The following is a 23,403-nucleotide window of genomic DNA, read 5'->3' as shown; positions in this document are numbered from 1 at the left end:
AGATCCCTTCCAACCCAAACCAGCCAATGATTCTATGATTCTAGGACCAAGGCCCCCTTCTGGGACATTATTCCCATCCAAAAGTCTACTGCCAAGGCAAAGCTTTCAAGAAAGATGGATCTCATGAGAAAGGCTTGAAGCCAAACTCACAGAGGCATCACCTGGGGACATTGACCAGCAAGTGATGGGAGCCAACAGCAGGGAACGATGATGCCAGCTCCATCCAGGAGTACCTGCCAGGGCCACCAGCATCTGCCTGGGAGTGGAGAGCAGTGGAAGCAGGAAGATCTGGGTCCTGGTAGGACACACACATCCACACATCCACACCTGTTTTGGGTGAAACCAACCACATACCTGGAGACACTTCAGCAGCCCATTCCTGCCTGGTTTGTCCCAAGACACATCCTGTCCCACCCTCCAGCCTTAAGCAGTCCAAAGTGTGTGGGTTCAATGGCCACTTTGCAGGAACTAGTGGCCTCCTGGGAGGCTCAAAGAGAGCCTGGAGACCAAGGAGCATCCAGGGACTCCATGTCCCCTGCTCCAAGGCAGAGTGCTCCAATCAGTCCTCCCCTGCCCTGAGAGACTCTGGGATAGGCAGAAGCTGCACTGTCTCACCACTGCTTCTCACCCACAGCCTGTGCATGAGGACTACACAAGATGGAGATGCCTTCTGTCTCTTGTATCCCTCTGTTGAAGTTGTTCAGGCTCACAGAGGGTCCTGACAGGAGATCTGGAGGGTCCAGCCTCCTCTCTGACCATCCTCACCCTCCCTGGTTCTCCTCTCCTCTGCTTCTCAGCAGAGCAGTGCTGCAGAAGCCTCCCAACACAGGTCCCTCCATGGACATGCAACCAGAGCTCACCAGGCTCCAGCAGGGCTCCACACACTTTGGGGACATATTTAGGGAGCTGGGATGACACCTCCCATGGAGCAGGACTCACCTCAGCCTGCTGCTGGACAGACAGAGCCCAGCTGGGCACGGCCAGCGAGCTGCCCAGCCTGTGCATCACTAGGGGCACAGCTTGTCCTTCAGCCTGCTGCAGCTGGGTGTCCCCATGTCCCCAAAATCTGGAGGGGATTCCAGACCTTTTGCCTGCCCCTCCTCTCCTGGGCTGGGGGCTTGGAGCCAGCTGCAGACTACCCAGAAGCCCAGCAGCCGAGCCCATTGTTCCCTTTGTCTGGCCCTGGGAGCACCAGCCCGCAGCGGCTCAAGGTGTCCCCTCTGCCCAGGGACATCCACACAGCTCGAGGTGTCCCCTCTGCCCAGGGACATCTACACGGCTCGAGGTGTCCCCTCTGCACAGGGAGATTCACCCACTCAGCCACATTCGCCACCCCCAACCCCCTCAGCTGCCAGGCAAGGGCCCGAGCACCTCCCATAACCCAGCCAACAGCCCCCCAAGGTGAACCCAGGGCTCAGGGAAGTTCTTCTCCTCCCCAGTTCCAACCAGGTGCTCTTGGCCTCTGAAACTCCGAGGAGTTTCTGCAAAGGCAAGCACCAACAGGCATTTTCCAAGGAACCTTCCTTGGCCTTCCGGCCAAAATCAAGAGTCTGTGGAAGGTTAAAGGTGTCCCCAGACACAAAGGGTTCAGGGCCATGAGCACCCAGAGTGATGTGGACCTCCCCAGCACTTTGCCTTGGAAGCTGCAGATCTTGAAAGCCAAACTGGGAGCTGGGGGCCAGGCGGATCCCACTGAGCCTGGACATTCAGTGTAGGAGCCCAGAGAAGGCATCTTTCCCTGTTTCCTTTCAAATACCACATCTGCCACGGGAGGCTGAGCCAAAGGGATTCCTGGTTCCCATCCCACCTCCTGCAGTGCACCGGGATGCTCAGGGAGCACACCAGAATCAAGGGTACCCGATGCCCCTCGTAGCCAGGATGGGGAGGGCTGGGCTTCACCCCACCCTACCTCCATCCTCCATTGCTCCTGGTGGGAAACCTTCTGCTTGAGAACTCCAGAGAGAGGGAAAAAATATAAAATAAAGGATCATCACCCTTTCTGCACCCTCTTCTTTACACCTCCCACAGTCCAATGCACCTCTGTGCCCCCTCCCTCCCCAGGCTGCATCTTTCCCGGAGCCCCTCTCCCCTGTACTTCTCCTGTACAAGCATCTTCACTCCCTTTCCCAGTCTTTCCCAGTTCAGAGCTGATGCTTTCAAAGAGCCATCCACAATGACTTTAAGATCTCTTTCTCAAAATGCTAATAAGTAATTTAAAGACTGCCACTGTGCATGCATGGGTTTAGGGTAATTTTTTCCATGTGAATCCCTTTTCATTCATCCCTGACTACATTTAATCTGCCACTTTATAGCCCAGCTATCCAGTGTCATGAGAGCCTTTTGCAATATTTTCAAGACAACTGTTGTTTTTATCATCCTGAATAATTTTGTATAATCTGCAAACACTCCTCGCCTTCCCATTCCCAGCCCTCTCTGCTTTATGAATACATCACCAGCACAAGCCTCACGCTGACCCTGTCCAGTGGGAAAACTGACTCTTTGTTTCCCCTTCTTTAAGCAGATTTTAATCCATAAGAGAGCCCTTCCTCTAAAATTACTGCTCTGGAGTCTCCTGGATCACCCAGGGAGATCTTCTTAAAGGATGCTCATCCCATTTACTCTGGCTCAAATATTCATTTTATTGACTTATTGTAAAGTACGACTTCTCCTGCCATCACTTCAGAACAGTCTCCCAGCCCTGCCCTGGGAAGCAAAGGTCCTTGGCAGGAGTCCCTTTGGCCACTTGGGGTGACACTGAAGTCATCCCCCTCCACCCCAAGGGCTCCATCCTGCACATTTAACTTCCCAATACTCATTTGTTGAGGGGAATCTTGGGGGATAAACAATTTCTTCTCTTAAGATATTTTTCAAACTCCTCTCAGACTGCCTTATACTGCTTCACATTCACCAGACCACACTTTCTGATTTTTTTATTTTCTCCTTTTAGATACCACTTGCACTTTGTGAAGAACATTTTTTTACCTCCAATGATCTCCTCCAATTTGCCATTTAATCAAGTTTGGTTGGTTTTTGGTTATTTTTAGGAAACTCATGTTAAGTGGCTGCATGAATTTATTCTGATTTTTAATTTAATTTCCTACATCATGGGCAAGTATTTTCCTATTTTAGCTTCTCCCTTCACAAAATCAGCTCCTTCACTTTGCTTTACTCAGAGACCATTACTATGTGGTGTTTTTAAGTGCTGGTTGCTTTATGGATGCAATGGTCTGACTCTGAGAGTGGTAACGTGGAAAGAAGATAATTTATTGGATCAAGTGAGAAAGCTTCACCAACTTTTGGAGCTCCCCAGCCCCTCCTCATGCCCACTGGGAGACTGAATCTGTTCCCGTGGAGCAGATCCGATGTCTTGTGTGTGATTGCTTGGGTCTAAATCCAGAGTTCTTCCTCCTGTGAGCTCTCCAAAGAACCACAACTGTTCTCAGCCACTAAAACCATCATTTCTGAATGTGACATTTAGGGAGGCACAGACCAGCCCCAATTACAGTTGTATGTTCTGCCCTCGTGGCCTCCTCCATCTTCCTTTAATGCTTGGCAATCAGTGCCACACTTCCTTTCGGACCTGATACTGCTCCCTTCATCCCAAGCAAGGAAACTCAGGGAGGGGCAAACAGCATGATCCTCACTTACTCCTTCCCCTCATCCTGATTATCTCAGGGGGCTGGCATGCCCTGCACAGCCACCCGTGTCTGCACCCTGGCACAACTTGCCATCCATCCAGCACGTTCCAGAAACATCTGACATTAAGACATTAGTAATATATCCCTGCACATCCCCAGGCACCTCTCCTTCCTCACACCCCTCCTCCTGCTGTCACCTGGCCTTCAAGGGGTCCCTGCCCACCTTCAGCATTCCCAGTGATCCCCTGCATCCCTGGGTACAGGCCGGGCAGAGCGCCTCCAAACTCCTCATGCTGCCTCTCCCTCCCTCCCTCCCTCCCTCCCTCCCGCCCAGCCCATGCTGCACTCAGCCCCTTATCACTGGAGGCCCCATCCTTTCCCTTATCTAACGGCTGAACTTTTGCCTCTGAGCATCTCCCTACTCCCCCCATCCCAACGAGATCCAATTGGCAGCTGTGCTTCACCCCGGTCTCTCTATAAAACCAGATCCACGTATGGGAGGGATTACAAACAAGGGTGGGAACTGACATGGCTCTTCCTCGATAAAAACGGGATTTCGGCAGGATGGGAACCCCACTCCCAGCCAGAGCCACCCCCATTCCTATCCCAGCAGGGCTGGTGTGTGGGGAGCAGCAGGTTTTGGGGCAGGAGTGGAGGGTCAGGCTCTCGTTCACCCCTTGCTCCAAAGCAATCATGCCTCGGGAGCTGTCACAGCCTCCACTGTTTACCCAGTTCCTCGGGCAGTTTCCTGAGTGCCCACCCCTCTTTCCAGCAGCTCAGGTATGTGCACACAAAGGGCCCCGACTAGTGCAGGCAGGTCCTTAGCCTGTCTCCAAGGGGACGGCTGCTCCCATCCCTGGGGACAGCCCCAAAGCCCTCGCAGCATCCCCAAGGCACAGCCGCATTCCCTTCACACGCTCTGTGAGGTGACACGAGAAGCTGGGGGACATCAGTGGCCACACCAACCCTGAGATCTTGTCCCCTACAGCATCTTCTCCCTATGTTTTGTCACCCAGAGAAGCTGGAAAGTCAGCAGGTATTAAGAGGTCTGCTGCTCCTGCCTGGAAAAGCCACAGAACAGCATAGTAAGGGCAGCAACATGGATGTTTAAATGAGGCACCGATTTATTTGGTCTCCAAAAGGAGCTTTCCCTTTTGCTGCCGCTATAATGCAAAGGGCAGGTGGGTGCAAGGAATGTGCCTTGTCAAAAATTAACCCAGGACATGGAGGGGAGGGGAAAGCAGCAGGAGGGAGACGGGTGGCACAGGGCCAGGCCAAAACCACAGGCTCTGCTCTGCTCCTCAGTTCCACTTGTCCCAAAACATTTGCTCCCCTCCCGCTCTGAGGAGAGTGTTTGCAGATCTGGAGCTCAAGCTCACAGGAAAGATCAGCTCTTGACAGATGCTGTGTTTTTCCCTGGACCTGCTGTTTTGCTGCATCCCTCCGGAGCATGCTAGGCTTCCTGGGAGGCTCCTGCAGCTCCCATGGTCCTGGCACACCTGGAACATCCATCTCCATGGAGCACCAAGGTCAAAGCAATGCTCTGGTGTAACTGTAACCCTGAAGGAATGGCTCAAGTCTTCCTCTATGGAGACCAAAAAGATGGATACATAAAGGCCCAAACCAGCCCTGTGTCCCTGGCATCTCCACACAGCCCATGTGGAGGTGCTCAACATAGGTACAGGAGAAGAGACTATGTTTTAGCATTGCAATATGTTACAGCAGAAGTGAAATTAAACATACTGTATACTACAGAATCACAGAATATCCCAAGTTGGAAGGGACCCACAAGGATCATCCAGTCCAAATCCTGGCCCTGCATAGGACCCCCTAACAATCCCACCATGTGTCTGAGAGTGCCGTAAATATTACATATATTATAATTCACTATTAAATATGCAGAAGCACTGAAGTCCTGTTTCCAGCTCGCTTGGAGGATGGGCAGGGATGTCCGTGTCCAGCACTTCAGCCACAGCATGCCCTGGGAATACCCAACCCAGGAGCCGATACAGCCCTCCTGCCCCTGCATCCCTCTCCAAGCCCAAGACTGGGCTCAGGATTAGGATTGCTCAGCTCAGTTGATGCTCAAAATCGAGTCCCCTCACCCCTGATCCTGTTTCTCTGCAAAACTCATGCCAGGCAATTCTCCATCGCCCATTGGAGCCTGCCGCTGCCTCCGTGCTGCTGGCTCCATGCTGCCCACACCCTCACTGATAGCAGGGCCATCTCGTGTCTCCTTTTGCATTTTTGGCACAGGGCTGGCTCTCCTCCAGTCCTCGGGAAGCTTGCCAGCACCGCAAGGTTTGTGAAAAGTTAACTCCACCGGGGTGAAGAACGCCATCGGGTTGGTTTTCCCTCCTTGCACGTGAGTTAGCCAGGCTGTTGATTTTAAAATACCTCCGTGTCCTTCCCAGCTCCCCCCAAAATACCTCGGGAGCATCAGTCCTGCGATCAGCGCGCAGCCTACGCAGCAGGAATACAAAGCGGGGCCGTTAGCGATAGCGGCGTTACCAACTGGTGTGGGATCCAGACCCTTCCAGGACTCCTTTGTTCTTGACTTTCTGGTTTGGGTTTTGTTTTTTTTTTTTTGAAAAACATACAAAAAACTTTCCTTTGAGAAGCCTGAACTTTCTCAGCTGCAGACACATTACCTTCCAACTGCCTTCACAACTATAGGCAATTCCTAACCTCTGCTTTATGTATGTTGTCATCCACCTCCCTGTTTTCCATACTGATTTATGTATCACGTTCTTTTTACATTTCCTTTTAACAGAGGCGGTTTTAACCAAACAGCCTTCCCTCCCGAGCCCGAACCATGAGTTCTGCTGGCCAGTGAGCAATCAACTTCCAATTTCCATGCACACTCCTGTTTATATTTCCTTCCCTATCGGCTTTGTTTCTAATTAAAGTTTGTTAAATGCAAGTGAATATATAGCGCACAGAGAAATATAAAGCATGTAGATAAATAAACACCCCACACACAGCCACACTGACTAAGGCTGCGCTTTCAACCACGGATCCCAAAGCACTTTGTCATGTTCATTAACAAAACCTCGCGGCTCCCTTGGGAAAGATGCTTGGATTATTTTACGCCTTGTAATTAGGAAAACTGAGGCACAGAGGAGACAAGTGAAATTACCAGCAGTACAGAAACGCTCTCTGTGACAGAGCCAAAAACAGGACTCAAGAGGAAGGATCTTCCAGAATTGTAGTTTTCCCCTGAACAATCCCTTCTGCCCCCATTTTGGCCCTGGAATATGCTGGGGCTGGTGATGGAGGGCATCGCAACTGTGGAGGTTCCCTGCAGCTGTGGGAACATGGTGGGTCCAGCCACTACCTCCATGGCCAGCAGCTACTGTTGGGTCCATCTGTCCACACCGAAGAGATCCAGAGCATTCAGAGGTGGACACCACATCCAGGCACTTTGGAAGCGGTGGGAAGAGGCAGTTCCAGAAAGGAAGGAGCAGAGGCACGCCCAAGGAGCTGCATCCCACATGTCTTCACCTTGCCAGCTCTCCAGAAGCTTTTTCCTGAGAGGCTAGATTAGGGATCTGGCTGCCCACACCAACACTGAGAGCGACCATCACAGCCCCAAGACACACACACACACACACACACAGAGGGCAAGAGGCAACAGCAGGGGCACGGGGGGGACCACGCCAAACCCAAACTAACACAGTCAGCCCCGGCTGGGAATGGCTACTGGAAGCCCACTGACCATCTCCCTGAGAGCATCCCCATCCGTGGAGGAGCACACCTTAGAGCGATCCTCTTGGGTGCGTGAAACACCCCACCTGCACTGGCCAGCCCCTCGTTCATAGATACACTCCCCATCCCTTTGCACTCATGCGTCCAGTGCCTGCCGCTCCTGCCATGATGGTGGGAAAGTCGCTCATGTTCCAAGAACACGCGCGGGAGCCCTGGGAGCCAGGCACTGACCCACAGCACCTCTTGGGCAGCAGGAGGAGCAGGAGGGGTGGAGGTGTCACCCAATCCCTGCCCAAGGCACCCGGCACACCACACTCGGCAGCACCAGCTTGTCATGGTCAAGTGTGCATGGGCCCCGCTGGCCAAGCCCAGTCCCCACTGGAAGTGTCAAGGCCACCAGCGGATGGGGCCAGACGTCCTGGACGGACACGTATGCTCTCACAAACACGCTCCTCACCCCAACCCTCCCCCCCATAATTAAAACCATGCTGGGCTCATTTGAATAGCAGAGCTGGCGAGCACTCTCCGCTGCAACGTAAATAGTCCTATTTATGCCAAGCTCCCATATTGTAAATATCACGATGTATAGCTGGCCAACCCATGAGTCATCTCCCAAAACTCCAACTTAATAAATGGTGCCTCATCCATGTTCCAGACAAACACTGTCCGAGTGGTTCCCATCTCCCAGCACACACAGGGCCAGCAGTGGCCACCCAGCCTGTCCACCAGCCCAACGGAGCCAGAGGAACAGCGGAGCCGCCCAGCCCCTCCAACATGACCCTTCCACAATGGACAGGCATCCCTGGACCACGCCGCTCCAGGACAAGCCGGTTTTTGGCCTGACACCTGGCCCTCGCCCCTGCCCAACCCAGCTCTCTGGCACTTCCCAGGGTGTCCATGCAGCGGGCGTGGGGGAGCAGGCAGGAATGGCTGGGATGGCTGGGGAGCAGGAGAACGACTCTCCCCTTGCACAGACCCCACCGTTGGGGCTCCCACCCGGCGCCGTCCCCGCACACCCAGCCCTGGAGCTCCCCACCTGCCGCCTCACGCTGCTTTGTCTGAGCACCGGGGACCTTGGCGGGGAGCTCGGCTCCTCCTGGGGAAGCCGGGAACGCCACGGCGCCAAAGGGGAGCCGGCCACCAGCTTCAGAACGCCGGTAAGGCCTGGCGGAGGGGCACCCCAAAGAATCTCCCGAGAGCAGCAGCGGGCACGGGGCGGTGAATCCCGGGCATCCCTGGGGGAACCTCCGCGGTACCCAGGGATGCCCACTCCGGCGGGGAGAAGGGCGGCCAGCGATCGGGAGGGTCTGGGGACGAGGCGGGGGGGGGGGGGGGGGGGGGGGTGTGGTGGGCGGGTGGCATACAGGACACACCGGGCTCCGGCGACATCTCCAGCTGGGGGGGGTAGCACTTCCCCAAACTTCGCCTCCCCTCAGAAGGGCGTGCGGCGGGGACGGGGGCAGGGGGTAAAGTGCCATCCCCCAAAAGACGGGGAAAACCCGGAGGGGGCTCGCCCTACCCGCAGGGCCCCCGCCCCCCGCGCGCCCCCCTTACCTTCCACGGCGGCGAGCAGGGGCAGGAGGGCGAGGGGCAGGCAGCAGAGCCACAGCGGCCCCATGGTGCGCGCCGGGCCGGGCATCAGAGGCGGCGCGGCCGGCGCTCCATGGAGGCGGCGGAGCGCGGAGCGCAGAGCCCAGAGCCCCTCGCTGGGGCCGCCGCCGGCGCGGGCACGGCCGCGGGCACGGAGCGCTCCGCCGGCCCCGCCGCCGCGGCCGGGCCGAGCCACCGCCGCCGCCGCGCGGGGGACGCCCCGCGCCGCCCGCCCCGCCCCGCCCCGGGGCCGCGCTGCTCGCGGGGGCGGCGGGGGCGGCCGGAGCGGGGGGCGGCGGAGGGGGGGGGGGGGCGGTGGCGGCCGGCGGCGGGCGGGGGGCGGCGGGCGGCGAGCGGGCGGCGGCTCCCCCCGGCCCGCCGATGGTTTCTCCCGGAGCTGTCGATCATCCAGAGAAAGCCGTGATTTCAGCCCAAATCCGCCTCGCCGGGGCTCGCTGCGCCGCCGGCACCGGCGAGGGGGGCGGAGGGGCGGGGGGTCCCGGGGGGATGCCCCCGCCGCCGCGCCCTTCGCACCGCCCGCGGCCGCGGGCCGGGCATCTCTCCCGCGAGGCTGAGCCCCCGCAGCTGCCCACCGGGGGCCCAGGGCGGTGAGAAGATTCCCGTCTGGAGAACGGGACGTGTACAGCAGGATAAAAAAAAAAAAAAAAAAAAAAAAAAGAAACAAAATTCCAAGGAGTTGGTAAATCCGAAGCTTGTTGTGGGCAGCCCTGAGCCCCCACACCCTTCTCCTCCCCCATCCCCCTGGAGCCAGCCAGGAGAGAACAGGAATCCCCCCCAGTTCCCATTGTGGAGCAGTTGTGACTTGGTCACGAGCCCTATTGACACTGCTGGGGTCAAGCAGGACCTTCCTAGAAAGTGCAAGGTGAGACCCAGCTCCAATTCTGCATCGCAGCACTCAACAGGCCCCAACTTTCCCTATGCCTGGGAACCACATCTGCCCTGGGGGCACCTTATGACCCACATCCTCTTCAGGGCATGGTGGGGAGGTTGGGACCAGCTGGTCTTTAAGATCCCTTCCAACCCAAACCATTCTGTGAATCTGTGACATGTGGCTGCTGCCAGGACTCTTTACCCCAGGAGGTCCCCCTGCCACCTGACATCTCCTCCTCACCTCTCCAGTATCCACATTGTACCCAGCAGTGCCCTCTGGTCACCCCCCATAGCTGTGTCCCAATTACTGCTGGTTGGGCAGAAGGTTGAGGTGCATTCTGAAGGAAGCACTTGTGTCCTGGAAAATCTTCCTAGGGATGTCACATCCTGCACATGGATCTCTACACAAGCTGCGCCAGGTTCATAGGCCAGGAGCCAAAGACCCACTGGATTTCAAGGATGGATTCCTGTCCCTTAACTTGCCATGGAAGGACATGGAAAAAAACAGTCTAGGCTCCACTGTGCTCTTCCTTATACCTGTGATGCATCAACAGCTTGAGCACCTTGGGTTCTCTGCCTTGACCCACCACAGGAAATCATTCCACAGGAGTGGCTAGTGGAGGTCACAGCTCCGTGATGGTGTTGGCCACGTGCACAAGCCAAATGGTCTTCCCCAGCTCAGTGCGGCCAGCCGCAGGCTCTGGTCTGCTTTGGGAGTTCCTGTCACTGCAGATGTTGCTGCTTATCCAGGTTGACCCCACATCCAACATGAGAACCCTATGATCCAGCTCCATCATGTGGGGAGAAGCATTCATCATTAGCTCTTTTGGGGTCACTCTTGGATTGAGGAAGGAGGCTGAAGGCTGGGACAGCCAGTGGCCTTGCTTCTCCTTCCTTCAGGTGTGCTCTTCTCCAGGGCAAGAATCCCAAGGATCCCCAGCAGTTACCTACCATTCCAACACTGTACCAAGCTCCCCCACTCCCAGCCTCCCCTCACTCCCTGCTGCTCTGGAGCAGCCAGTATTTCCCATCAGATGTCTGAAAGCACTCACCATTTCCAAACTCACCACATCCTCATTTCAGTCCTCCCGGATCCCAGGGCTGTTGTGTCCTCCATGTTCCCGAGAATCCAGCAATTCTCCAAAATGGAAGCCTGGAGTCCAAGAGCAGCAAACTGTGTGTTTGCCAGTGCCCACCCAGACCCTCAGGATTTTCTTGAAGCTCTCCAGGACTGCACTGCCAGACACAGGGGGAATGTTGTCCCAAGGGAACAGTCACTGGAGACCTTCTCACTTCTCTTTTGGGCTTCCCCTTAGACTGTTGCTAATGGAGATGGACCTTGGACTACGCCGACTTGTTTGGCTGCTGCACTGACTGTGAAGCTCTTACATGCTACTTGGAGTCTGGTTTGTGCCCTGAAGATGCTCTTCATGGCCAGTCATGAACTGTGAGCACTGGTCCCACCTCACTCCTTCACTCTGCTCCCAGGAAGGGCTTTCTATGACAGTTGCATTTTTTGGCATCCATGGGAAGGCCTGCCAAGGTTCCACTGCCACCCTCACAAAGTTGCTGTTCCCAGTGCAGTCATTATCCACCTTCTGATGTGAATCTCACAAGCTCCTCTGGTCACCATGTCACAATATCTGAGCAGACCAGCAATGCCACAAAGCACCATGCCATGACAAGTGACCCTAGACCTCCTCCAATGTCCTTCTCTGCACCTTCCACTCACTCTGCACCAGATTTAGTGGCTTCAGTGGAGGCTGGCCATGGACCAGGGAGCCTTGTGTGTCCTCACTTCTGTCTTCAGCCACACTGTGAGCTGATGCTCTCCTTGCTGCCATCTTGGAACCGTATCACATGGACATGGCCACCGTCAGGCAGCCTGGATGTGGCCAGCTTGGAAGTCAAGTTGCACTGGTTTTGCTGGTCCTTGCTGCCCACAAGTAACCCTTGGGCAGCATTGCCATAGGACACTCAAGCTCTGCTGCAGAGAGCATCAGGTACAGCCTTGATGGGGGTCACAAAAATGGGACAACCACCCCTCCAGCTGCACCCACATTTTGGTTTACATCAAAAGATGGTTCCCAGGTTGACAGGGCCAGGAGAGATGACATTTAGGGGGCATTAAAACAGGTTTGATGGCGACCCATTTAATGCTGCATTTTCAGTTCCTGATGCAGAAAGAAAAAGGTCATTTGCATTGAAGCCCTTGGCTCATCACACCTGGAGGAGGTGGCTCCCTCTCACCCTCTGTGAGGTTAAAGAGGTGCAGCAGGTGACACTTGAGGCAACTTGAGGCATAAAGGAAAGCAGCAAGTGGTGACACAGAGCTGTCAGGCACAGACTCAAGGTTCAGTGCAGTGGTCTTTGGGGATTCCAAGGAGCCTCAGCTACCAGAAAGATTCAGGAGATGCTTCTTTGGTCCAAGGAAGTTACTTGGTCAGTGTCAATGCCCCAGCTGACGGAGAGGGAGGTTTATGTGGGATGGGAGAGATGGAGAGTGAGTCCCATGCTGGCACCTAGAGTAAATCTGCCTGTAAAGCCCCACCAAGAGCAGATAGGGAGCCCAGGGATCTCCAGGGCCACTGAGAGATGTCCTTCAGAGAATCAGCACCCTTGGTCCTGAATTGGCACCCTTGGTCACACCTGTGCATCAAGAAGAAAGCTTTCCAGGTCCTGGCTGAATCCCTTGGGCTCCAAGGAATCTTGAGCTCACAGCAGCAGGTTGGGAGGAGGAAAACACAAGCATATTTTTACAGAAATTGGAGTCTCCCTGCAGCAGAAAACCCAGTAAAAGCAAAACCCAAGTGAAAAGCAGCTTCAGCTGCTCTGGCTGTGATGGGCTTGGCCCCAGGCCAGCGAGTTAATTCTGCCTATTAACTAATACTATAGTATTGTCTGTAAAGATTCGTTGCTAAACTTATGTTTTTAAGATATCGCTTATCATTTAAACACTTAACTCCTGATCCCCAAACATGTAGCCCTGCAGCCATGCTGCAGATAACCAAAGCCACCACTGGCTGGGGAGGCCGGGCAGTGTTTAACCCTTTTCCCCCTCTTTGTTTGAATGATAAATTGTCTGGACTAGCACTTTCCAGAGCAGAGCAGGCCCTCCCACTCAGGGACTGCTTATTATCACCTATTTAATGTTCCCCAGCTCAGCAGGGATGGAGGAACTGTTCCCAATAGGGGATTTTTCTAACCTCTGTGAAGGGTGTGTGAACAGCCAGAAACCCCATGGATATCTGTCACCACCAAGGGCCTCCCTCTGTCCTTCCTTGCCTTTCCCAGTCACCCCAAGTGCTCTGCAGGCTGGGGACAGGCAGGTCTGCTCCTTCAGAAGGAAGGGTGAGAGCAGCAGGAGCTCCCCACCTCCAGGCTGAGCCTTCGGTGCTGCCCAGCACCTTTCAGCTCAACATCCCCACTCTGATCTGTACCATAAATCGAGAGTTCCCAGGGATCTCAGACCTCTCCCGCATCATCCCAGTGCAAACCAGCACCTTTACCAGTTACACCAGCCACCAGGCATTGGCTGCAGCCCCCACCCTTCCCACCCCACCGAGGACACTGGGGGAGAGGTTTCTCTGCACAGAGTTAAATAAAGATTAACCTTTTACATCCCCGTACGCTTGGTGGGGGTACCTGGCCCTGGATGGCTCGTGCTGAAACGTGACACTGGACAGCCCCACCTCACTCAACCTGTTTATCCTGTTTCAGGGACCTAAGGAGAGGGAACCAGCGGCTCCCTCTCGCCTTCAGCTCTCTCTTCCGGCATTTCTGAGCTCTCTACGTGAGGGATTCCTGGGTGCATGAACCCTGAGCTCCCTGGGACCAGGGCGGGTGAAACAGAGGGCAGGAAGGTCAGAGGATGGCACTGGGCAGCCGGGCATCGTCCTGCGCTGGGATCCCCAGGAACGAGGCAGAGCCGCGGGAAAGCTCCAAGCGAGGATTTAATCTCTGCGGGGAGGGACTGTGGTGAGGATCCAGGATCAAGGAGTGGAAGGTAACCCTGTTTCTCTTGCTGTTGCAATGTCTATGGTCTGAGGGTTTAGAGCCTTCAGCTAGATTAAGAAGGAAAAGTCAACTGGTAGATTGCAGTAATGATTTGGAGAGTTCTCCGCTCAGAAAATGAATGAAACTTTTGAATGGTAGCCATGGGAACAAATTAAAGAGAAGAGGCACTTTTGAAGCATTTAAAATAGACTTAGAATGTAGAACTGAGCAGGAAATTTAGGATATTTTGTTCAACAGCTAATTTGAACCCAGGTTCAGAATTAAAAGTAACTCTTGGAAAAATAAAGTTCAAAAAATTACCTTCTTGGGGACTGCAAAGATGTCAAGTATTCTTGAAAAATTTGTTTTGGTAAATAAGCAGGACCATAGAGAGGCAGGAAGGAAAAAACATTTAAAAAGAAGGCAAATTTAAAGAAAACCATATATTATATATTTATTTTTAAATAAAAACAAGGATTTCCTGATTTATAGACTTATATAATCATTAAGGTTGGAAAAGATCTCCAAGATCATCAAGTCCAACCTTTGAGTACCACTACTTTTCCAGAATGTAGAGAAATGTGACAATCAAGTATATAAACTATTAATCTGTGTTTCCCAAAAAAAAAAAAAAAAAAAAAATTAAAAGGCTATTTAGATGTACACCAAAGAAAAGGTGGAACCTTCACCAGAATATCATGTTATATATAGAAACTTAATCCAAAATACTTTACAGCCATGAGGCATGACTGGCAGAAGATGGGGTTTGTATTCTGGAAAATATTTTCATTTTAGTCCTTGCTTATAGCCAGAAATAACAATGTTAGAGAATAAATCTGCCCAGGAGATAACCTGTGATGAAAAACTGCCAGACATTACCTACTGATGGGCTAACGACATAAAAGGATGCTCGATTTAATTGCTGTCATTTGTAAAGGTTTGTAAAAGAAAAGGATGTAACCCAAGCTGTTTTGTGGCAGGGAACCCAAGGTCCAGAAGTCTTCCAGAAAATAGTTTTAAAGTTGTTCAAAGGAAGATGGAAAACTGAAAAGTCAAACTCAGGTCTGTGTTTAATACTATAAAATTACAGGGTGTCATCCTTGAAATTGAGAATGCTGAAATGGCATTTAATAGGAAACTGGGGAAACCGGGGAGAAAACTACCTGGGTTTAGTCAGTGCTGGTGTTAAATACAGGAGCTTTGCAAATGCTTATGGACACTATGAAAAAATGCAACATTATGTGTTACATTGAAGGCACTCCTGAGCAAAATCCCCCGGTGCTCTGAGCTAGCAGAGGTTTATGAGAAGGCAAATACAGGATCAGAGGCAATGGTCTGGTGTGAAACTGCTCTTTCCTCCTCAGAGGTGCTGCAGAAAGACAGACCTGAAGGAGACAACCACAGCTCCTTCCACAGCAGAGGGTGGAAAACACACAGGTTGTCACAGCCAGGTTGAATGGGGGAGCCCTGAGTGGAATATGTCCCTGTCCATGGCAGGGGGGTTGCAACTGGGTGATCTCTAGGATTCCTTCCAACCCAAACAATCTATGACTCTGTGACTCTATCCAGGTATTTCCAAAGGGAAGCAAGCTACAGATGCGGTAGCACAGAGAAAGCAGAGTGCAGGCAACCCCCCCACCAGGGTCTGGAGATGAAAGGTCAGGAGTCAGCAGGAGCGGAGCTCATGCTCTGTGATTTGCATTTCCCATTCTCCCTTCAGGTCTAGGAATATCCATGTCATTAAGGTCTGGGCCGAAATGGGACTGGACTGGAACAATTCCTGCAGAGTGATAGCAAATGCATGCACAGGCTCCTGCCTCTGATATTGACTGACTTACCTTTTATTTTATTGAAGATTCATGAGAATAATAATCTCTAGCAGCAAGGTATCATAGAATCATGGAATTATAGAATGGGTTGGATTGGAAAAGTCCTTAAACCACATCCTATCCCACCCCCTGACATGGGCAGGGACACCCTCCACTGTCCCAGGTTGCTCCAAGCCCCATCCAACCTGGCTTTGGACATTTCCAGGGATGGGGCAGCTACAGCTTCTCTGGGCAGCTTGTGCCAGGTCCTTACCACCCTCACAGGGAATAATTTCTTCCCAATATCCTATCTAACCCTTTCAGTGTGAAGGCATCCCTCCTTGTCCTGGACATGTCTTGTCCAAATCCCTCTCCAGGTTTCCCCCAGTCCCCTTTCAGGTACTGTGTGTTAGTAAGGTCTCCCTGGAGCCTTCTCATCTCCAGGCTGAACAACCCCAGCTCTCTTGCCCAGGGACACCTGAGGGATGAAGATGGGGTGTGGTGAAGAAGCACTTGGCCACGGGGGCAGGAGCATGGTGGGAAGGGACAGACAGCACTTATGATGCACTGGCACTGTGGAGGTGGTGGACTTCAAGGAGGGAGAGGCAGGGGCTTGTACTCAAAATGTGAGGAGGCTTGGGGGGTCATTCTGGGGCTGGGCAGAGGCAGGGGACACATCCCTTCAGGGCTTGAGGAGTGCTGGCCATGGCACAGGAGCAGGACCTGCTTCATGTCTGTCTGTGGCTCTGGCAGGGAGTCGGAGGAAGCACTGCCCAGTTAACCGATGTGGATGGAGCACAGCTGCCCCTGGAACAGCCTGTCCAGATGCCCTTTGGGTTGCTGACCTGGCAACACGAGGGACCTGCCAGCCAAAGCATGCTCAGGTGACTGCTGGCACCCTGGCACGGCACCACCGGGATGGAGCAGTGATGGTGGAGAGACCACGGCACAGGTCCCTGCCAGGAACACCAGGCACAGGGGACAGTGATGGTCACAAAGGTCATCCTTTCATCCAGCCCTGCAGTGTGGCCCAATGAGGAGGCTCTTTGCAGCTTTCCCCCCAAGACTTGGTCCTTGCAGCTGCTGGGATCCTGCTGGCCCACTGGAATCAGCATCCTGCTTGGTCCCTGTGGAATTTCTCCTTGAGTGCTGCTTTGGGGATTCTCATAAACACCTGGGACTGCTGATTCCTCCTGCACTCACTGACGTGTCCCTGCTCCTGCAGGGACCAGGAGCACAGCATCAGGGCTGAGCCCTCACCATCCTGTCGCCACCAGGAGGGATGGGGTGCCTTGAAGGGCGCTGTGGTGGCCATATGAAAAGTCCCTGGGAGACATAAACCCCATGTATTAGAGGGCAACTGAAGACCCCTGGGTAAGTGCTGTCTGCCAGAGGAAAGTCCATGGGGCCTCTCCAAAGGGGAATCCTGCTTCACAACCCTTCAGAGCCCTCCAGAGTGGCCGAACACACGGTCAGTGCCATCTGTTCATGGCGTCTGCTGGGGGTTCCAAAAGCTTTCCTTTAAGTTCTTTGATGAAAGTTTCTTAAGGAAAGCAGGAAGCCTGGGAGAGTCAAGGCAGTTCCTTGTCATTTTAGTTGCATAAGAGATGGTTGCAGAGAGAAGTAAGCAGAGGGAGGTCACCAGCCTGTCTTGCAGGGTCTGAGTTGTCATGTCCAACAGCCCCAGAAGCAGCAGGAATAGGGGTGAGCAAGGAGGTGACAAAGGGTAAGTGATGCCATAGGGGAAACATCCATAATTTCACTTACAGAGTGACAAGGCTGCTCCCTTCTCTGTCTTCTCCCAGAAATAAATCAAAGCTACCAAATGACTCTTGTGTGAGGTCCAGGGCCAGGGTCTAAAAGATTGGGGTTTGGGATCAAAGGATGTTGTATTGTGTTATTTGGTTTGTCCCTGCTTTTCTCTCGTTTGTGGTTTTATCCCAAGTTGTCTCCTCTTCCCTAAATGACAATCCCATCCCCACTCCTCCCAAATCCCTAGAAATTTCCATGTCAATCCCCATATCCCCTCCCTGGCACCTTGTCTCGACTCTCCAGCCCCTCCCTCTAGAAGCTTCCACGGAGGGCATCAAGTGATTGGCCAAGGGCCAGGGGTCACCCCTCCTCAGCTCCCCGTATGTTGTCCTGCTTGTCAATTACTTCATGTCCCACTCCCCTCTGTCCCCACGTTGGTGGACAGCCAAACCCCTCCCCTGTTTCCACCCCCTAAGAAAAGGGGCTGCTCCGGTCTCCTCGGGGGCTTTCCAGCGTTGTACCCCTGAGGCCAGGAGTTCCCTGGAGCCACCAACCAATTTATAGAGCCTGGATTGTCTCCTCCCGGTTCCCTCACCATCGCCGGCAGTACCTTCGAGGAAAGGCTCACAACCCTTAGCTGCCCTTCCGCACTCCTGAGCACGGAAGGGCGGCCCCTGCAGCCGCGGTGTCGGAGCTAGCAGGGAAGCACCAGGAAGACTCCTGGTGGACGCTGCGGCAAAAGGAGGTGATTCTTCACACGGACGAAGGTGAGCTGTTGACCTCCTCAGCAGAACTGGGGACACAAAACTCACAGGGATTCAAGTGCAGGCTGGAAAAGTCCTTGGAATGGAGATCCAGGAATTTAAAACACACTGGGAAATCCATGGAAATTAAAATAGCTGGAAAGTCATCAGTACAGATCTTCCTGGACTCCTACAGTCCTCCAGCCTGTCCTCTTTCTCCTGTTAAAATCTTTCTTGGCCCCTCAGGAGACGTTGTGGATGCTGGGGACTTGTCCCATGGTCTGCACCAGCCTCTGCACTGAACCACTGCAGGGACTCCCTGCCATTAACATGGCACCAGCACAGGATGGGGATCTCCATCACATCCCTGCCAGTTGCATTCATGCACCCAAGGGATTTTTAATTAGGGTTTATTTTTTCTTTCTCAAGGTGTGTTTTGTTCTGTCTGGAGAGCTGGGAATGTCAAGAGCTGGAGTTGCTGTGCCGGTGCTGGGGCGGGGACTTCAGCAGGAGCTGAGGGAGCTGGCACAAGGCCCTCTGAGAGGAAGCAGGAGTGGAGAAGGAGCCAGCTCTGAGGGGAGTTGAGGGATGCTCTTGGGTGCTCCAGCCCTGGGAACACAGCAAGCACAGAGCCTTCTAACCTTGGGATATGGAGGCAGGGCTGTGTTGGGCTGGCGCTGTGCTGAATGCATTGCTCAGCAGGAATACTGGGGAGGAAATAAATCAGCCCCTGATTTACCTGGGAGGACAGATACTTCTTCTCAACTGGTTTTTAATTTGGACTCAATTTCCAAGCCTGGCTGTTCAGATGTCTCTGAGATAAGTGATCTGTGTAACGTCTGAGTCAAACAGGATTTTCCTTCTTTTCAGACAGCAAAGCTGTGCTCTGTAAGTGGATGTTCCAGCTAATGAGGTGTTAAGTGTAGAGAGAATCACAAGTACTTGAGGGCAGGATCCAGCTGGTAGTAAAACCAACAACCAGCACCAAGACTCTCCTCAACTTCCAGGAACAACCTCAGACAATAAAACTGTACTGAGGGTAGGAGTGAGGGAAAACCTGGGAAACAGAACCACAAAAATACAGCCATGTGTCATGCTACAGCTGCATCGCACGGCGACACGTGTTCCCTTTCCTTGGGCCAATGGAGGATGGCAAGGGAGAGACAGCAACAGTGTGGCAACCAGGGGCCAAGTGGGAGCAGCCCCAAGAGTCCTGAAATCCCAGTGTTTCTGAAGAAATGTCCACAGAAGATGCAGTGAATCTTGTCAGGGAGGTTGAGCACAGGTCTCTGCTCTCAGGGAGAAGGGATGCTGTCTTCTGGGCCTGAGCTACTGTGCCTTGCAGTGTCTGTAGCGCTGAGAGGAACAGGGTGACTCTTGAAGCCAAATTTATCATCTGCCCATTTTGTTTGCCTTTGGAGCAGCTCAAAAGCCCAGCTGCACACACACTCAGTAGCTCTGGTATCTGTCCCTCCACAGCAAAGCCACCTCCATCTGTCCTTGTGCCTCTGTGGAGAACAGGCAGCCCAGGAGCAGCAGGGCCACCTGGCACAAGGACAGAGAGGATGCACAGGCTCCACAGTGACCTGGTCTTCAGGACAGTTCCACACCACAGAACCAAAAATCACAGTGATATTCCCTGAGAGGGATTTTCTTAATGTTCTGCTGTTGACACAGGCTCAGCTGGCACATCAGATGGACATCAGGGTTAGGGAACAAGCCCATGAGGAGGCTGGAGGAGACCAGGTGAGGCACAGAAGTGTGAGTGTCCTACAAATGCAGTGTCAGGACGCATAGATGTCTTAGCAAGGGACCTGAGTAGGGAGGATCAGAACCGTGTAGGAGAAACACAGCAGGTTCCCTAAAACAGCAACCAGTGGCAGATGTCCTGCTTTGGACATTCAAAGTGGTGCTGAGATGTCCATAGGACCTCATGGCAGATGGTAGAACACTGTCAGCTCCAACACTCACTCAATGTAAGAAAACCTGAGGTTGCAGGAAATCCCCTAGAGGATTTCCAGGGCACATCCACCCTAGTGCCTATGACACTGCAGGAGGTTGGACCAGAGACCCCATATATGTTCCCACCACCACCTCCAGGATTTGTGGGTATCTCCTGAACTGACCTTCCCTGGGACACAGGTTGTGCAGCAGCAAAAGGAACAACCTGCAGTCCCTGAAGCAATATGAATATGGATAAGTGTTCATGGTATTCAGTCAAAAGTTGGACTTGATGATTTTGGAAGTCTTTTCTAATCTTAATGATTTTGTGATTCTGTTGCTGTCCCACTGTAGCAGGTGGATAAAGATGTATCTCTGGAGCAGGACAAATCTCAGGAGCAGGGATGGGAGAGCTGGGAGAAAGGTCCTACACCAGGACCCTCACTGCCATCCAGCATGGGACAGCACTTGGAGCTGGCTGAGCAAGGTAACTGGGGGATGGAATAACACAGGACTGGCAGCAAGCCAGCATCTCTCGCAGCACTGGGGTTTATCTTTAACAACAACAACAATGGCAGCAGCCCCACTTCGCTAGAAAATACCTGCCCAGTGCTGGGATCCTGCATCCTCAGAGCCAGGCATCCTGCGGGAGCTGAGCTGTGTTATCTGCCCGAGGGGGATTACGCTGTGAAAACGGCTCGTTGGGGATTGTATATTAACAGGATATGCTCGGCTGGTTGACAGGAAGCAATAAAGTAATTTGAAAGAGACTGGGAGAGAGTGTGTGAGTTCCTGCGTCTGTGTTAAATCATGGCTCTAGATAAGCAAACAGCGGCCCCGGAGCGGGAGGAGCGCTGCCAACAGGGACGTGGCCAGTGCCAGAAATCTCCGGGAGCTGCTGCAAGTCCATCTTGGAGGCAGCATGGAAACTACTGGGATTGCAATTACAGCTCTCCCATGCCCTGCTCCGGGCTCCTGTCCTGCAGGATCCTGTCCCTTCACCCCAGCTCTGCACGGATGCAGGAGTGCAAGGAGAGAATCCCTCAGCAGCCCAGAGACCTCTGTGGCTGCCGGCAGGAGCCCATCCCACCCACCTTTAGGAGCTCCGGGAAGGAGCTGCTCCTCCCAGCAGCTCCGGGCCTGCTGAAGGAAGGGGAGGAGAGGCAAGAGGAGAAATATGTGGGGCTGTAAGGAGCGACACTGCGCGAGCTGCCGATAGAAGGGCGGGGCTGAAGGGAAGCATCAGGCACTCGGCGTTTGGCACCTGGCATGGATCAGAGTGCCCTGCTCGCATCCTACCCAGGGGAAGCAGATCCTGCCCTGTGTGTGTCAGCCAGCACAGCACCTGGCACGCCGGCCCCACTCAGCCTCCCACATCCTGCTGGAATCACACACGACAAAATGTCAGCAGTGTTTATTGCTCTCAGAGAGGCTCTGCTGGCCTCCAACAGGGGATGTTTGAGGTCTTCTGATGCAATCTCTGGTCTTTTTTGTTAGGGATCCACTTTCACACACCAAGTGATTGCCCAGAAGCTCCCTGCCACAGGATATGAGCTCCACGGGATCAACAAAATGTGTCTGCGTTTGGTGGGGACTGAAGACACTCAAAGCACTGTCTTCAGAATAATAGATACTAAAAATCACATATGCTGCCTTCCACCAGAGGCAAAAATTCCCAACCCAGAGCCTGGATGAGTGTTGAATCTTTTTTTCCATGTGTCAAGTGCTCCAGCTGAGTGATGGGCGGGAAGTGGGATGGGGCTTGGAGCGACCTCATCTAGTAGAAAGTGTCTCTGCCCATGGCAGGGGAGATGGAACAAGATGACCATTAAGGTCCCATTGAACCCAAACCATCCTGTGATTCTATGAAAGCTCCCTTGGCAGTGGTTTATGTCAGAAGCTGTATCTCACTCCGAAGCACCTCACATTGCCCTTGTCAGAGAATATCTCCTGGTGCATAGAGCACTGTCCAGTGTGCATTGGGCACCGCTGTGCCTGACCAGCACCTTCTCCAGGGCATGAGTCCTCACACTCCTGCAGCTCTGTTTTGAGAAGGCTTCCCTGGAAGCCGAGGCCATGATGCATGTGGACACCTGCGTACATTGGGAATTAAGTCCATGCCAGCAATTTTCACGAGCATGTTTGTTGAATTCCTTGGGACATCACAAGCCCTCCCTGCTGATGAGAAAGTGGTGGCTGGGACAAGTGACTGGAGCAGAAATGGTCAGTCAGAGACTGTGAGGTAGTGCCATGTCCTCCACATGTTCCTCATTTGCTTTTTCAACATTCCCTCCCTGATCCCTGCACTAATGCTGGATCCCCAGTAGAGTCATTGATGATGTTCTTGCACCCCTCCTTTCTCCCACACACCTCACAAAATTTTTGGAATATCCAGGCAGGACAAACACAACTTGTTCCCTGCCTGTGCAAGAACTGCTCCAGCTGGCTCTTCCAAATGCAGCCAGGCCAGCCACAGCTCAGAGTTATCTGATGGTCACACGCAGCAACCAAACCCCTGAGCCCTTCCCATAGTCCTTCCCTGCCATAACTGGAAGGGCCTGCGCTGTACTGGGGAGCCAGCTGGCACCTGTCTGGGTGCGTGGGTAGTCCCAGAGCCTGAGATGTCACCAGAAGCTCAGGTGATATGCTGTGCAGCCCTTCCCACGGCGTCACTCAGCAGACTGGTGTGGGTGGCCCGTGGTGGCCTCTGGAGAGAGGCGGTGCCCTGCACCCTCCTCTCCCTGGGCCTGTCGCTGTTTCGAGTCTTGCACTGTCTCACCTTGCAGGGCCTCACACAGACTGTCTGACCTTCATCACCAGCTTGGCACCAGGAGTTACCTGACCTGCTCCTGAGTCATCTCTGCATGCACCAGGGAGCAGCAGCCTCCAGAAAATGGATGTGCCTGCTGCTATCCAGACCCATCACATTGCCTGGGAGCTGCTTTGGAGTTCCCCAGGTGGGACTTGGCTGCCAAGGCTTCAGTCCTGCACAATTTCCTCAGCCACATGCTTGGAAGCCTGAGGGACCCTGATGGGACTGCCCAAAGCAGCCACATCCAAAGTTCAGCCCCACTCCTGAAGAGACCTGGGACACCCTGATGCTCTTTGCCTCTCCAGCATTTTGTCCTTCTTCCCTTACACCCCCACCCAAGTGCAGGAAAGAGATGATCTCCCAGTGCATGACCCAATCACCTCACAGCAGAATTGGAAGGGCTCCTGGAGCCAGGCCACTGGAGAGGAAGGACCACTCCCTGTACTGGACCTGCTCCAGGCAGGAAGGAGAGACAAGTTGCCTTGGCTGCAGTAATTAAATCCTTCACCCAAATGAGAGAGAAC

The 23,403-nt window shown here is 53.5% G+C and overlaps 1 protein-coding gene and 1 long non-coding RNA gene across 4 annotated transcripts in view; one reads left to right on the top strand and one right to left on the bottom strand.

Annotated features, from left to right (window-relative positions):
* EPHB2 (EPH receptor B2) overlaps positions 1 to 8,990 on the bottom strand; it is a 127,592-nt gene extending 118,602 nt beyond the window's left edge. For both annotated transcript variants that reach the window (XM_053997610.1, XM_053997611.1), the window contains exon 1: positions 8,901 to 8,990. In XM_053997610.1, coding sequence (XP_053853585.1) covers positions 8,901 to 8,985 — 85 coding nt within the window. In that variant the 5' untranslated portion in view covers positions 8,986 to 8,990. The remainder of the gene's footprint in view (positions 1 to 8,900) is intronic.
* A 2,545-nt stretch (positions 8,991 to 11,535) lies between these two features.
* On the top strand, positions 11,536 to 17,443 carry LOC128818355 (uncharacterized). Of its 2 annotated transcripts, none has more exons than XR_008440463.1 (4): positions 11,536 to 11,830; positions 13,548 to 13,833; positions 14,804 to 14,885; positions 16,385 to 17,443. It is a non-coding gene; the product is annotated as an uncharacterized LOC128818355 (long non-coding RNA). The 2 variants fall into 2 exon arrangements; XR_008440464.1 differs by lacking the exon at positions 11,536 to 11,830 and adding an exon at positions 12,198 to 12,269.
* The last annotated feature ends 5,960 nt before the right edge of the window (positions 17,444 to 23,403 follow it).

This window comes from Vidua macroura, chromosome 23, assembly GCF_024509145.1.
Source record: "Vidua macroura isolate BioBank_ID:100142 chromosome 23, ASM2450914v1, whole genome shotgun sequence".
Lineage (NCBI taxonomy): Eukaryota > Metazoa > Chordata > Aves > Passeriformes > Viduidae > Vidua > Vidua macroura.
This window is presented reverse-complemented; position numbering and strand designations above follow the sequence as displayed.